At 48.8% G+C, this 14,808-nt stretch overlaps 1 protein-coding gene across 1 annotated transcript in view; it reads left to right on the top strand.

Moving 5' to 3' along the window:
- The window catches only part of CACNA1E (calcium channel, voltage-dependent, R type, alpha 1E subunit), a 340,306-nt gene that overhangs the window by 321,193 nt on the left and 4,305 nt on the right, over positions 1–14,808 (top strand). The window contains exons 41-47 of the mRNA XM_005880270.2: positions 57–164; positions 664–764; positions 998–1,104; positions 4,517–4,628; positions 7,294–7,422; positions 8,429–8,609; positions 9,451–9,641. Coding sequence (XP_005880332.1) covers positions 57–164; positions 664–764; positions 998–1,104; positions 4,517–4,628; positions 7,294–7,422; positions 8,429–8,609; positions 9,451–9,641 — 929 coding nt within the window. The remainder of the gene's footprint in view (positions 1–56; positions 165–663; positions 765–997; positions 1,105–4,516; positions 4,629–7,293; positions 7,423–8,428; positions 8,610–9,450; positions 9,642–14,808) is intronic.

The raw sequence follows: 14,808 nt of genomic DNA, 5'->3' as shown, positions 1-14,808 counted from the left end.
CTCCCTCCTTGTTCTGTCTCTGCGCTCTTTATTCATAGTTTATCTTATTCTATCAGGTGGTGCTGACAGGCAGCAGCTAGACTCGGAGCTACAGAAAGAGACCCTGGCCATCTGGCCTCACCTGTCCCAGAAGATGCTAGATCTGCTTGTGCCCATGCCCAAAGGTACGGCATCTCCCCTGGGTACCCTAGTCCCAGCATGCCAAGGCCGTATCTTTGAGGGGAACACAGAGTGATCGAAGGGATAAGGGAAACGTGTCCTTTTATCCTTAGGAAACGAAAAGCCTTCACTTCTTAAGTCCCCTTTGTCATTATTAATTGAAAACATTTTCTCAAATGGGGTCACTGTGGTTTTGGGTGAAAGTTTTTGGTGTGTAGCTCTCTCCTTCCCATAATACTATGCATCCAACCCTCATGCCGTTGGGAAAGGGGTGCTATTGGAGATGGAAATCTAGACCAGCGGCGGTGATGCTTACTAATGTCTTCTCCCTCCTTGGACGGCTGTGGAAGCTCCCTGAGAAGACATGTGGGGACCTGTTGACTTTGCATGCTCAGTGCCCGGCGCATACCTGCTTCAGAGGGTGGAGAACAAAGCTTGAGGCGTCCTCCCTCTCCCCCATCTGCCTCCTCTTTGGTCCTCCCATGCCACATTTGTGTTTTTCAGCCTCTGACCTGACTGTGGGCAAAATCTATGCAGCAATGATGATCATGGACTACTATAAGCAGAGTAAGGTGAAGAAGCAGAGGCAGCAGCTGGAGGAACAGGTGAAGGGCAACGATAGTAGGGTGGGTGGGTCATGCGTCACATGAGGGCTCCTGAGGGACAGGCCTGTGTATCCCTAGGGTTCAGGGTCCAGGAACTTTCTAGGGTCAGGGGATTAGAAACCCAGTGAGTCAAAGGTTAAAATAGTCAATTAAGATATCAGCCATGTTCCTATTTTATCCAAGTATATTGCATTTTCTGCCATAATCATTTGAGTTCCTTTCTTCTTCTACAGAAAAATGCACCCATGTTCCAGCGCATGGAGCCCTCATCTCTGCCGCAGGAGATCATCGCCAATGCCAAAGCTCTGCCTTACCTCCAGCAGGACCCCGCTCCAGGCCTGTGAGTAAAGCCAGAGGGCCACGGCTCTCCTGTTTGTGTCTGTCACTCATGCCAGTATGCAGGCCTGGGAATGTGGAAGGAATAATGCTAACTCTGAGCTGAATGGGCCTTTCTCTGAGGTTGAGAAGACGGGGGAGAGAAGAGCAGGTTAGTACTGGGGCCGCACAAGGGCAGGAACGGTATGTGTTAGTATCACCAGAGAGGTTAAATAAGTGGCCCAACGCCATATGGCTAGTAGAAAGCTAAACAGGAATTAAGTCATTTACTTCTAACTCTAGAATCTTCCCACTACACAATATGCAAAATAAACAAAAAGAAGCTTAGGTCAGGCACCAAAAAAAATTCTTTATTTTCTGTATTGGCAATGGAGACAAAACTCAATTAAGGAATCTGCCAGCTCTTTTGAGTTGTAAACCTTGGCGCCAATTTGGTCATACACATCTTATGGGAACATTATCTTTCTATCAAGCAAGTACTGAAGTAGCAAAGGGCATGAAGTGTAAATGAGCTTTCGTGATTGGATTTACTCCAGTCCTGCTTCTTAAGAAATCCGTAATCACTACACAACCTCTGTCAGAATGCCATTTAGGACCTCTCACGCCATTAATTTCTTTCTGCCTGTGGTATTGGGGACCTGGTTTTGAAAAGCATCATTTTCAGAGGTCACAACTCAACGCATTTGGAAGAAAAGGCCCAGATTCTGACCAGGGCCATGAATCGTTTCAGCAAACATTTGATGTGATGAGGTAGCAGGGTGTGGATTCTCCTGTCTGCAGAAAACAAGCAGATGTTGCTCTTTGATCTGTGCAGGAAGGAGGTAAGATGGCAGAGTGAGACCAACTCATTGGAAGGATTTAGTGTTTTCCAAGGGTTCTTGGCTTAGAAATGGAGGGGACCCCCCACAAACAATTCGATCTGTCTTATCCACACCAATTCACTGTACAAATTACCTCCCATCATAGGATCACTCTGTCTTCTCTTTCTCATTGATTTAACCAATATTTATGTGACTCCAAAGCTGGCTTAGGCACTGGGGATGTGGCAGTCAATATGATCACAGTCCCTGTAGAGACAGATCCTGAGAAAGATAATGGTTAAAATGCAGAAGGCAAGTTATTGTGATGCTGTGCAAATAAAGGAGGCGGCTGCCTACTTTGAGGGTGCAGGCGGCTTCCCTGAGAAGCAACAGGTAAGTGAGACTCGAAGGCCAGCTCTTCAAGAGAGGAGAGGCGAGATGTGGTCAATTTAAAGAATGCAACCTGTTAGGTGGAGCAGAGTTCATGGAGGTGGCAGGTTTTGAGCTTGGAGAGCGACAAGGGCCAGGACATAGGAGCCACACAAGCAGGACCCAGAAGTTCAGTTTCATCCAAGGATAATTCCTCCGAGTGACATGATCCGATTTGCACTTTACAAAGATCATTCGTGGTTCCAGCATGGATTCAGAGGATTGGAGGAGAGCAGTTCAAGAGACAGGACACCACTTAGTAAGTGACTGCAAAGGTGTAAATTAGTAATGACTGTGGAGGGAAGGTCAGACTTGAGAGGTAATGGAGGCTTCGGTGATTGCTGTGCTCTGTGGAGGAAGAAGAGGGAGGAGTCAAGGATGGCCCCCGGATTCTGGTGGATGTTGGTACATTTCCTGAGATGGGGACACTGGGGGAGCAGCCGGCTGCTTCCTCGGGACCATCTGTGTTTCTAGAGCTTTGCCTTGTTCAAGTAGAGACTGCTCAGAGGACACAGCAGTGACTCTGACAGACAGGGCTCCACCCTCATTAAGCATGCATCTGGTGGAAAACCAGACATGAAACAGAATTATTGGAAAGAAAAAACTATTTTCAGTGATTAATCACAGTTCTGGTAAGCGATAGGAAGAAACAAATGCAGTGTGAGCTGAGTGCATGTGAGAGGGAGATCTGATCAGTTACATGGGAGAGAGAACAGATTTCCTTAAGGGGGTGACTTTTGATAAGCATTTTGAAGGATGCATTAAAAATACCAGGGAAAGGTTTTTCAGGGGGCAGCCTGTATTCAGGCCTTGTAGCAGAAAGAAGCCTGCCACAGTCAATGAACGAAGTCCTGTGTGTCTGGAATTCAGGGAGCAAGGGCTAAAGTGTGTAAGCAAAGGCTTTTGAGGTAAGGACCAGATCATGGGAGAGGCCATGTTCAGGATTCTGGACTCGGTCCTAACGATGAGAAGCAGACAATGCTTTTGAAGTTGAAGGTCAAAGTATTCAACTCTGAGGTCGTTCAGTGATTCCAAGGGTCCTCTCTACATATTGGGGATTCTCTCTATGGGTAAATTATTTATTTTCTGTAGGGCAGAGGGGGACCTATTTCTTATAACAGCAGTGCTCACCTTGTTCCCAGCGGTTCTCAGGAGAAGACGATGGACATTAAGTCATTGAATAGCAGATGCTCTGTAGCAGTTGTGAAAATGCTGCTCTTCATCCCTTATCCTGTGATCCCAGTAAGTCGCACCTATGGAATATTTTGAAGCAACTGGCAGCCCTTGCTCAGGGCTCGGAGCCATTAACAGTAGACACAATTACGAGATGGCGGTCTTCATCTCTCTCTCCTAGCTGCCCAGTCACTGACCGCTCGCTGTCCCTCCTCCCAGGATCAGGAAGTTCACTCTTGAGCAGGTCAAAGGGTATCTATGGCAGCAGCAGCCAAAATTTTAGGACAATTGACTGACTCTCTCTCCTGACCCAGCCCCGTGGATCACATTGGCTAAGAGTATCTACAGGGACCAAACATGGTTTAGTAACAGGCAGCTTTCCATACCCTTCACTCAGAGCCTCTAAGTACTTGGCTGACTTTGTCGTGTTCTCTCACATCACCATTTAAGCGTTCTTCCACAAAGCCATCAACCCAGGGAAGGTCACCTCCTCCCCACCCTCTGGAATCCTTCCACCGAGCTCAGGAACCAACAGACACAGAGTCTGGCACTGAATTGTTTGGTTTGGCCAGGGATGTTGGCACAATAAAGCCATGTTCTTACTGAGCGTGGAGGAATTTTTTTAAAAGACCACGACTGCTTAATATTTAAACAGACTGTTCACTGTTTAAAGTATGGCATTTTTCCGCCTAATGGAGAAACCGAGCCGAAACCGGTTTACGATCCAGCATTGGTCTTCCATATGGCTGAGTGTGACAAATGATGTCATTCATCACAGACATGTGAGTCACCAGCCGAGTGAGGAAGGGTTCCAAATGCAGGTTGAAAACAGTGCTTTCTCTTTTCTAGTGTGTGTTTGTAGTTTGTTTTTTTAAGAGTTTCTATTCTAGGGCTAGGCACCTATAAGCTAAAAGCCCACCAAGAGTATTGGTAAAGGGTGTTGCCCTGGCTGGGACTTGGTAGTGGCGGCGATGGCATGCACTCATTACCTCTGAACGTGGCGTTGCTTTTCAGGAGTGGCCGGAGTGGGTACCCTTCGATGAGTCCGCTCTCCCCCCAGGAAATATTCCAGCTGGCGTGTATGGACTCAGCCGATGACGGACAGTTCCAGGAGGAGCAGGCTCTGGTGAGTGAATGAGTCACAAGACTTCCAAACAGTTCCCTAGTTTGCTGATCCCTCCCACTCTTTTTCAAATTTGATTTCATAGCCACAGTCCACCAGGAAAACCCTTTCTGTTCTCTCAACCAAGGACCCTGGGAGTTTCCTGCTGTCTCCCAGGAAACATGGAGACATGTTTCATGGAGGAATTTCTCATGTTCTCTGACAAATGCTTCCTCCTTAGGTTTTACCATCTCAAGGGCCCCTTATCTGCTGGAGGAGTTTATGTTGCTTCAGGCCAAGCCCTATTCATTAATGCCTTGGAGCATCATAAAATCTTGTCTTTGATAAGGAGTTTTAGGAGAAATCGTCATAGAATGAGTGGCACCCACTGGGCAGCTTAGCATAGTCAGGGATGCCCCGCCTCCTGGAGAATTCAGGGTAGCCTGTCCAACAGGGACAGTGTCCACCAGGAGATGCGAGAATCTCTTGCCTCTGCAGGTTCAGACCAATTGGCCACCATTTTAGAGGGTCAAATACATTCTGAGAGGTCCCTAAAATCACTTTCCTGAGCCCAAAGTTTTTCATTAGCATAAATGGTGAAATTCCCAAGAAGCCTACTGAGTCCAAGCTAAGCTTGAAGAAGAGAGGACAGGTTAAACTTCAGCTTTGATATTAGCAAACCCTAAACTGCTATTCTCAAAGATAACAGACTTGACTTACCATTATTCTTAGCTCAGCAGCCATGAAATTCCTGCCGAGATTAGAATTACAGCTCAAGTGGTTATTGCCTGGAGAGAAAAAGACAAAACCCAACATTTGCAAAAGTCCAGGTAGAAAGCTTGTACTGAGTTCCATGCCACTTGGATTATAATTCATCTGTGTTTTTCTCTCCCAACCCCTCCCCACTGCTCCTGTGTACCCCTGAGCTATCCTGAGGGGATGGTGTGGGTAGAGAGTGACCTGCATGTCTGATGGAATGGGTACCTGTCAGAGGGAGCAGAACATTTCAGTAGCTCAAACAAATGGGTGATTCTTCTCCTGTGGTTGCTGAGTCCAGGGAGTATACATGGTTGGGTAGGGGAGACAGCGAGACCACACACTGACTGGGATCCCAGCATGTGAGTGCCTGAGGGTATTCTTGGCAAGATGGGTGGGAAGCCTTGGAAGAATTATCTGAGCAAATTAGCACAAGGCCCAGGGACTAATTGGTACTGATAGCTTGATCCTTAAAAGGGCCTCTCAGCATTTTAAGGCTTGCCTGGTGATGTGTCTGGTGGGGAAAATCTCAATAATGTGTCCTTTCTTTTCACAGGGAGATTTCTTTATTTCTGCGGGTTCCCCCGGGGCTGAGCCGTAGTGCCAGGACTTTTGGATATGTGTTCATCTCATTGTCAGTACCGGTGTCTGTGATTCAGGTGTCAGCCTGTGCTCCACACTCACCACTGTGTACTCCTGCCCATCCCTCGGGGGCCCTGCTCTACGTGCTGAGGCGTGGCCATGACATGTGTATGTGTGTGTTGCACCACCTGACACTCGTAGACTGCAGTGTTGTTACCACATGTGTTTCGAGTCAGACTTGTGTACTATATAAAGCATGTCCTGCATACACTGACTTCCTCAAGTGCACACATCACAGGTCCTGGGATGCAGTCCTCCCACAGACACCGCTCAGCCAATGGTCATGGAGGCTGACTTTCAGCAGCGCCCTACTCAGACACCGGTGTTTTTAGAGTGTCATTTCCAAAAATAGCTTTTTTCTGGTATCATCTCCAGATGTCTGAGATATTCCTAGGTCGCTCTGTTTGGTGAGCCAAGTAAAATTTCTGAGGCAGCTCCACTCTCTCTGGAGTGACACTAGCCATCTCTTTAGAGCAGGTGCATTTGCCAAACTGACATTCTTTGACCAGGAAAATAACATAACAGGGTTGGACAGGACTTTAAAGATAGTCACTCTCACCTCCTAATGCTCTGGAGTGGCACAGTCCAGTACAATAGCCATTGCCCTCATGTGACGATTGAGGGCCTGAGATGTGCTCCAAGTGGAAAATGCATACCAATGTCAAAGACTTTGATACCCAAAAAGTGTCAAATGTCTCATTTTTTTACATTGATTATATATTGGCATGAGAATATTTGGATATATTGGGTTACATAAGTATATTAATTTTGATGTTTTTTTAATGTAGTTACTAGGAAATTTAAAATTACATAATTGGTCTGCATTATATTTCTATTATATACTGTACCAGTCTAGAGCATCCCTGGCAGATGTCCACCCACCACATTTTTTTTTTGAGACGATTCCAATCATAAGAAAACTCTTTGCTAATAAGATTGTGTTTTAAAAGGTTTGAGAAAATACATTTGACATCAGATATTTCTGACTTTCTTTAGAATACTGGTTTCCATATCGTTGATAAATAGAATAAACGCAACAGTACCAACTCTCAAAAAGTATAATGTTTTTATATAAAGCTATAAAATCTGAGGCATTGCTTAGTGATCTTTACCGTTTGAGACATCTGGTATACCACATATCTGCACATATAGACACACACAACAGACCTTAAAGATGCAAGTCTCTCTTCTAAAAGCCATTCTTGGTGTGGAGGAGGCAGGATCAGCCACTGGAAATGAGAAACAATGAGATGGAACCAAGTCCCACAAGCTTGGCTGTGTTTATTTCCAGGAGCCAGAGTTTAGTGAATTAAAAAGCGTGCAGCCCTCTAACCATGGCATCTACCTTCCTCCGGACACCCAGGAGCATGCGGGATCGGGGAGGGCATCCTCTATGCCACGGCTGACTGTGGATCCCCAGGTAAAAAGCAACCACCTACCATATGCAGTGGCATCCTGGGCTGTATTGAATTGGTGGGTTATGGAAAAACATCTGATATTTTCAGGTGAGCCTTGAACTTGCCCTCACCCCTTCCCTGTGAGCAAAACCTGGCTCATGGGCCTTCTCTCTACAACCTGCTCCTCCACACGTGCTTTCAATGGAGCCCTAAGCACAACAGCCTAGATAGCAAAATTCCCTCCAGATGGGTGCAACATCCTCCAGACTCAACCAGCCATGCAAGAAATATTTCCCAGGATTTCTGCTGTATATTTCTCCTTCCTTTTCCCTTTCCTGGCTCCTCAAGCATGTAGGCAGTTACTGAAACACACACAGCTCTGTGTCAGGACTGTCTGTCCTAACCAGTGCAGGCCACGCCTCATTTCTTTGTCTGTTTTCCTGGCTTCTTTTTTCTGTCTGTCTGTCTTACATTAAGTTTTGACAGAGACAAGAAGTTTACATGGATCTGTTTTTAGCAGCTGTAGCAAAGCAAAATGCCCAAGTTTAAGGTTGGAGGTGGGATGGATGATGGAGAACAACATGTTCCTAGTAGCTGCTCCATTACAAGGTCTTCTACGTTCTGGTGCTGTAGGACAGGCCTTCTCTGGCGAACGCCCAAGCCCAAGCCATGCTTCTTTCATGGCACAGATGTTTTGACAATTACGCTCACATATTCAAAGTGGCTCAAGGTTCAGAGCAGGTCCTGGCTGAGTCCCTGTGGGAGGTGGCTTTATGGGAAGCTTGCACATTCCCTCCAGATGGGCGCTTGCTCTCCTGAGCATAAAGGGGAGACCCTGGACCAGTGATGTAAAGACCTAACATAAAGACACTTTCCGCCATAGCCTCCTCCAGCTAAGGTCTAAGCAAGAGGGATTCAAGGGTGGTCACAGTTTGCAGTCTTCAGCCACCTCAGTCCCACTTCTTTCTTTTAGACCCATTCAGTGATTAATCCCTACCTTGTGTTCCTCGGGGGGGCTCATGTTTCCAGGTAGTAACAGACCCCAGCTCCATGAGACGTTCGTTTTCCACTATTCGGGACAAGCGTTCAAATTCCTCGTGGTTGGAGGAATTCTCCATGGAGCGAAGCAGTGAAAACACCTACAAGTCCCGGCGCCGGAGTTACCACTCCTCCCTGCGGCTGTCAGCCCACCGCCTGAACTCGGACTCCGGTAAGGAGGTCTCCCCTGTTCGCCTTTCAGGCTCCTGCCTGGATGGGCAGGTTCTGGCAAGGACTGGAGGTCTCTGGAAGAGAATTGCGACGAGGGTTAAGGAAGGGTGCTCCTTACCCAAAGGGTCCCGTATCTGACGCACACCCTGAAACAGGCCCAGGAGATTCTTCCTTGCAGACGTCATTAGAATTGAGGTTCTCAGAGGGTCTGCAGAATGCTTGGGGTTCCTTGGGAATGTATTAGAGACCCCTAACAGGGGCTGGGCTTTAAGCACCAAGTCCACTTCAGCCCAGAGAGTGCTACCCGGCATGGTTTTGCGTATTGGAGCTTTCTTATTTTGCTAGATGAACAAAGATTTAAAAAGCAGTGACTTCCCTGTATCATAGGGCCAGTAAGCGGCAGGCTTGAGAATAGAACTGAAGTCCAAGGATTCTCAATGGCACAGCTGAGGTAATGCCAGGGTATTTAGTTCATAGCAACTTCTTAATTTCCTTCTACTGCTGTCATCTTCACCCCTAAAGTTACACACCCATGTTCAGGACATAGAGGATTGCTGGACCCTTTTGTTGGCAACGATTCTGAACTGTGTTGTAGCTTTATGCTACAACAGGAGCAGCAGGAGAGAAATGATTACATCCTTGGACATGCACGGCTTCCCGTGGCAACTCGCACACTCACCTGGTAGCCCAGGGGTGATTCTCTGGCCTTTCTCTCCCGTCTCCCTTTCAGATCACCTGCTGACACGCCCGGAGAAGCCAGGGCCTTGGGCGCCCAGTCCCAGGCTCCGAGACTTCTCTTTCTTTTCAGAGTTGTGATCAGTTGCTTTTGTCATCTTTCCCAGGCCACAAGTCCGACACCCACCGCTCAGGGGGCAGAGAGCGGGGACGATCGAAAGAGCGAAAGCATCTTCTGTCCCCCGATGTCTCCCGCTGCAACTCAGAGGAGCGAGGGACCCAGGCCGACTGGGAGTCCCCAGAGCGTCGCCAGTCCAGGTCGCCCAGTGAGGGCAGGTCACAGACGCCCAACAGACAGGTGAGCATGGACAGGAAGCCAAGCCTCTGCAGAAAGACCAGGAAGGGTGGTGGTCATTGACGTTAGGTCCAAAAGGAGGAGATGCTGTGTGCTCTAATATGAATTCACAGAAAACCAGACCACCCCCCAAGAAAGACAATGGTGTCTACGGATCATTCCACTCTTCAGAATCTTGAGGTACAAAGTCCCAACAAATAAGTTCACAAATGTCTCAGCCAGATTTAGAGGTGAAGGATGGTCCGTTAGCCAGAAAATGCTCATGGATCAGTCACATGAGCCTTGGTATGCGTTGGAACAGTGATTCAAGTTCATTTCCCTGGCTGTCAGCCTCCTTCCAGCCTATTGTAGAAACACCAGCCTGTGCCTAAGAAATAACTACCAGAGCCATTCTCTGGCCTGCTTTCCTCCTCACGACCATCCCCCACTTCTCCCCGAGGTTCTCAGAGCCCGGATGGGAGGCCCGCTCGACAGCAGTGGGACAGTCAGGACCTGGGGAAGTGTGCTTCTAGAGCGGTGGTTTTCAAGTTTTTCGTGCAGAAGAGAATCCCCTGTGGCTTATTAAAACGGCACACGCCTGGCACCTTGAGGAGGCTGTTTCGGTAGTGAGGCCCGTGTAGTGATTCTGCACAGGGAGGGACCCTTCCCCGGGAGATTTGGAGCCGGTGGCTCCTAGGTCACACACACCTTGAGAAACTGTCCTGCAGGTCCGTTTACTAACACCTGAGCCCAGGGACCCTGGGGAATGCCTGAGCAGGTCAGGTAAGGCCTGAACCAGCAGATGAGTAGAGCATCCCTGGCAGATGTCCACCCACCACATTTTTTTTTGAGACGATTCCAATCATAAGAAAACTCTTTGCTAATAAGATCATGTGTTTTAAGGTTTGAGAAAATACATTTGACATCAGATATTTCTGACTTTCTTTAGAATACTGGTTTCCATATCGTTGATAAATAGCTTCTTAGGTTAAAAGAATAAACGCAACAGTACCAACTCTCAAAAAGTATAAAAGCCCAAGCCATGCTTCTTTCATGGCACAGACGTTTTGACAATTACGCTCATATATTCAAAGTGGCTCAAGGTTCAGAGAAGGTCCTGGCTGAGTCCCTGTGGGAGGTGGCTTTATGGGAAGCTTGCACATTCCCTCCAGATGGGCGCTTGCTCTCCTGAGCATAAAGGGGAGACCCTGGACCAGTGATGTAAAGACCTAACATAAAGACACTTTCCGCCATAGCCTCCTCCAGCTAAGGTCTAAGCAAGAGGGATTCAAGGGTGGTCACAGTTTGCAGTCTTCAGCCACCTCAGTCCCACTTCTTTCTTTTAGACCCGTTCAGTGATTAATCCCTACCTTGTGTTCCTCGGGGGGGCTCATGTTTCCAGGTAGTAACAGACCCCAGCTCCATGAGACGTTCGTTTTCCACTATTCGGGACAAGCGTTCAAATTCCTCGTGGTTGGAGGAATTCTCCATGGAGCGAAGCAGTGAAAACACCTACAAGTCCCGGCGCCGGAGTTACCACTCCTCCCTGCGGCTGTCAGCCCACCGCCTGAACTCGGACTCCGGTAAGGAGGTCTCCCCTGTTCGCCTTTCAGGCTCCTGCCTGGATGGGCAGGTTCTGGCAAGGACTGGAGGTCTCTGGAAGAGAATTGCGACGAGGGTTAAGGAAGGGTGCTCCTTACCCAAAGGGTCCCGTATCTGACGCACACCCTGAAACAGGCCCAGGAGATTCTTCCTTGCAGACGTCATTAGAATTGAGGTTCTCAGAGGATCTGCAGAATGCTTGGGGTTCCTTGGGAATGTATTAGAGACCCCTAACAGGGGCTGGGCTTTAAGCACCGAGTCCACTTCAGCCCAGAGAGTGCTACCCGGCATGGTTTTGCGTATTGGAGCTTTCTTATTTTGCTAGATGAACAAAGATTTAAAAAGCAGTGACTTCCCTGTATCATAGGGCCAGTAAGCGGCAGGCTTGAGAATAGAACTGAAGTCCAAGGATTCTCAATGGCACAGCTGACGTAATGCCAGGGTATTTAGTTCATAGCAACTTGTTAATTTCCTTCTACTGCTGTCATCTTCACCCCTAAAGTTACACACCCATGTTCAGGACATAGAGGATTGCTGGACCCTTTTGTTGGCAACGATTCTGAACTGTGTTGTAGCTTTATGCTACAACAGGAGCAGCAGGAGAGAAATGATTACATCCTTGGACATGCACGGCTTCCCGTGGCAACTCGCACACTCACCTGGTAGCCCAGGGGTGATTCTCTGGCCTTTCTCTCCCGTCTCCCTTTCAGATCACCTGCTGACACGCCCGGAGAAGCCAGGGCCTTGGGCGCCCAGTCCCAGGCTCCGAGACTTCTCTTTCTTTTCAGAGTTGTGATCAGTTGCTTTTGTCATCTTTCCCAGGCCACAAGTCCGACACCCACCGCTCAGGGGGCAGAGAGCGGGGACGATCGAAAGAGCGAAAGCATCTTCTGTCCCCCGATGTCTCCCGCTGCAACTCAGAGGAGCGAGGGACCCAGGCCGACTGGGAGTCCCCAGAGCGTCGCCAGTCCAGGTCGCCCAGTGAGGGCAGGTCACAGACGCCCAACAGACAGGTGAGCACGGACAGGAAGCCGAGCCTCTGCAGAAAGACCAGGAAGGGTGGTCGTTGACGTTAGGTCCAAAAGGGGGGCACCCAGCACCCACACAGACCTAGATGCTGTGTGCTCTAATATGAATTCACAGAAAACCAGACCACCCCCCAAGAAAGACAATGGTGTCTACGGATCATTCCACTCTTCAGAATCTTGAGGTACAAAGTCCCAACAAATAAGTTCACAAATGTCTCAGCCAGATTTAGAGGTGAAGGATGGTCCGTTAGCCAGAAAATGCTCATGGATCAGTCACATGAGCCTTGGTATGCGTTGGAACAGTGATTCAAGTTCATTTCCCTGGCTGTCAGCCTCCTTCCAGCCTATTGTAGAAACACCAGCCTGTGCCTAAGAAATAACTACCAGAGCCACAGGGGGCAGAGAGCGGGGACGATCGAAAGAGCGAAAGCATCTTCTGTCCCCCGATGTCTCCCGCTGCAACTCAGAGGAGCGAGGGACCCAGGCCGACTGGGAGTCCCCAGAGCGTCGCCAGTCCAGGTCGCCCAGTGAGGGCAGGTCACAGACGCCCAACAGACAGGTGAGCATGGACAGGAAGCCAAGCCTCTGCAGAAAGACCAGGAAGGGTGGTGGTCATTGACGTTAGGTCCAAAAGGAGGGCACCCAGCACCCACACAGACCTAGATGCTGTGTGCTCTAATACGAATTCACAGAAAACCAGACCACCCCCCGAAGAAAGACAATGGTGTCTAGGGATCATTCCACTCCTCAGAATCTTGAGGTACAGAGTCCCAACAAATAAGTTCACAAATGTCTCAGCCAGATTTAGAGGCGAAGGATGGGCCGTTAGCCAGAAAATGTTCATGGATCAGTCACGTGAGCCTTGGTATGAGTTGGAACAGTGATTCAAATTCAATTCCCTGGCTGTCAGCCTCCTTCCAGCCTATTGTAGAAACACCAGCCTGTGCCTAAGAAATAACTACCAGAGCCATTCTCTGGCCTGCTTTCCTCCTCACGACCATCCCCCACTTCTCCCCGAGGTTCTCAGAGCCCGGATGGGAGGCCCGCTCGACAGCAGTGGGACAGTCAGGACCTGGGGAAGTGCGCTTCTAGAATGGTGGTTTTCAAGTTTTTCGTGCAGAAGAGAATCCCCTGTGGCTTATTAAAACGGCACACGCCTGGCACCTTGAGGAGGCTGTTTCGGTAGTGAGGCCCGTGTAGTGATTCTGGATATATTGGGATCTCTCACCGGGATCGCTGTGCTTCCACTGCCCCTTCCCACTTTTCTAAAAGCCGTGGATGAGGGCAGGTCACAGACGCCCAACAGACAGGTGAGCACGGACAGGAAGCCGAGCCTCTGCAGAAAGACCAGGAAGGGTGGTCGTTGACGTTAGGTCCAAAAGGGGGGCACCCAGCACCCACACAGACCTAGATGCTGTGTGCTCTAATACGAATTCACAGAAAACCAGACCACCCCCCGAAGAAAGACAATGGTGTCTAGGGATCATTCCACTCCTCAGAATCTTGAGGTACAGCAGCACCCACACAGACCTAGATGCTGTGTGCTCTAATATGAATTCACAGAAAACCAGACCACCCCCCAAGAAAGACAATGGTGTCTACGGATCATTCCACTCTTCAGAATCTTGAGGTACAAAGTCCCAACAAATAAGTTCACAAATGTCTCAGCCAGATTTAGAGGCGAAGGATGGGCCGTTAGCCAGAAAATGTTCATGGATCAGTCACGTGAGCCTTGGTATGAGTTGGAACAGTGATTCAAATTCAATTCCCTGGCTGTCAGCCTCCTTCCGGCCTGTTGTAGAAACACCAGCCTGTGCCTAAGAAATAACTACCAGAGCCATTCTCTGGCCTGCTTTCCTCCTCACGACCATCCCCCACTTCTCCCCGAGGTTCTCAGAGCCCGGATGGGAGGCCCGCTCGACAGCAGTGGGACAGTCAGGACCTGGGGAAGTGTGCTTCTAGAGCGGTGGTTTTCAAGTTTTTCGTGCAGAAGAGAATCCCCTGTGGCTTATTAAAACGGCACACGCCTGGCACCTTGAGGAGGCTGTTTCGGTAGTGAGGCCCGGGGGAACGAGGGAAGAGAATAGGCTCATTTTGACCTAAGCTGGATGGTTTCATGCCCTTTATCTGGCAGCCTATGAAAAGGTAGACCTGGAAGATGATTTCATTGGTGACTTCTGTGGGCTCCTGGAGAGTTCTGTTCTTCTGATGACCCAACAAGATAGATATTCTAAGTCAGGGGTCCTGAAACTTTTTAAACAGGGGGCCAGTTCACTGTCCCTCAGACCGTTGGAGGGCCGGACTATAGTTTAAAAAAAAACTATGAACAAATTCCTATGCACACTGCACATATCTTATTTTGAAGTAAAAAAATAAAACGGGAACAAATACAATATTTGTATTTGCATGTGGCCCGCGGGCCGTAGTTTGAGGACCCCTGGTGTAAATAAATGAGGCATGCGGCCCGCCGCCCGCGAGTTTGACATGCTTGGTGTAGAAGCTGATGTTAACCTCGGGGAGCCAATGAGGACAGGGAGGCATGCCCTTCCCTCAGACACACT

Source organism: Myotis brandtii, unplaced genomic scaffold (genome assembly GCF_000412655.1).
Source record: "Myotis brandtii unplaced genomic scaffold, ASM41265v1 scaffold630, whole genome shotgun sequence".
Taxonomy (NCBI): Eukaryota; Metazoa; Chordata; class Mammalia; order Chiroptera; family Vespertilionidae; genus Myotis; species Myotis brandtii.
Note: the sequence above shows the minus strand (reverse complement) of the source record. Positions and strands in the feature narration are given on the sequence as shown.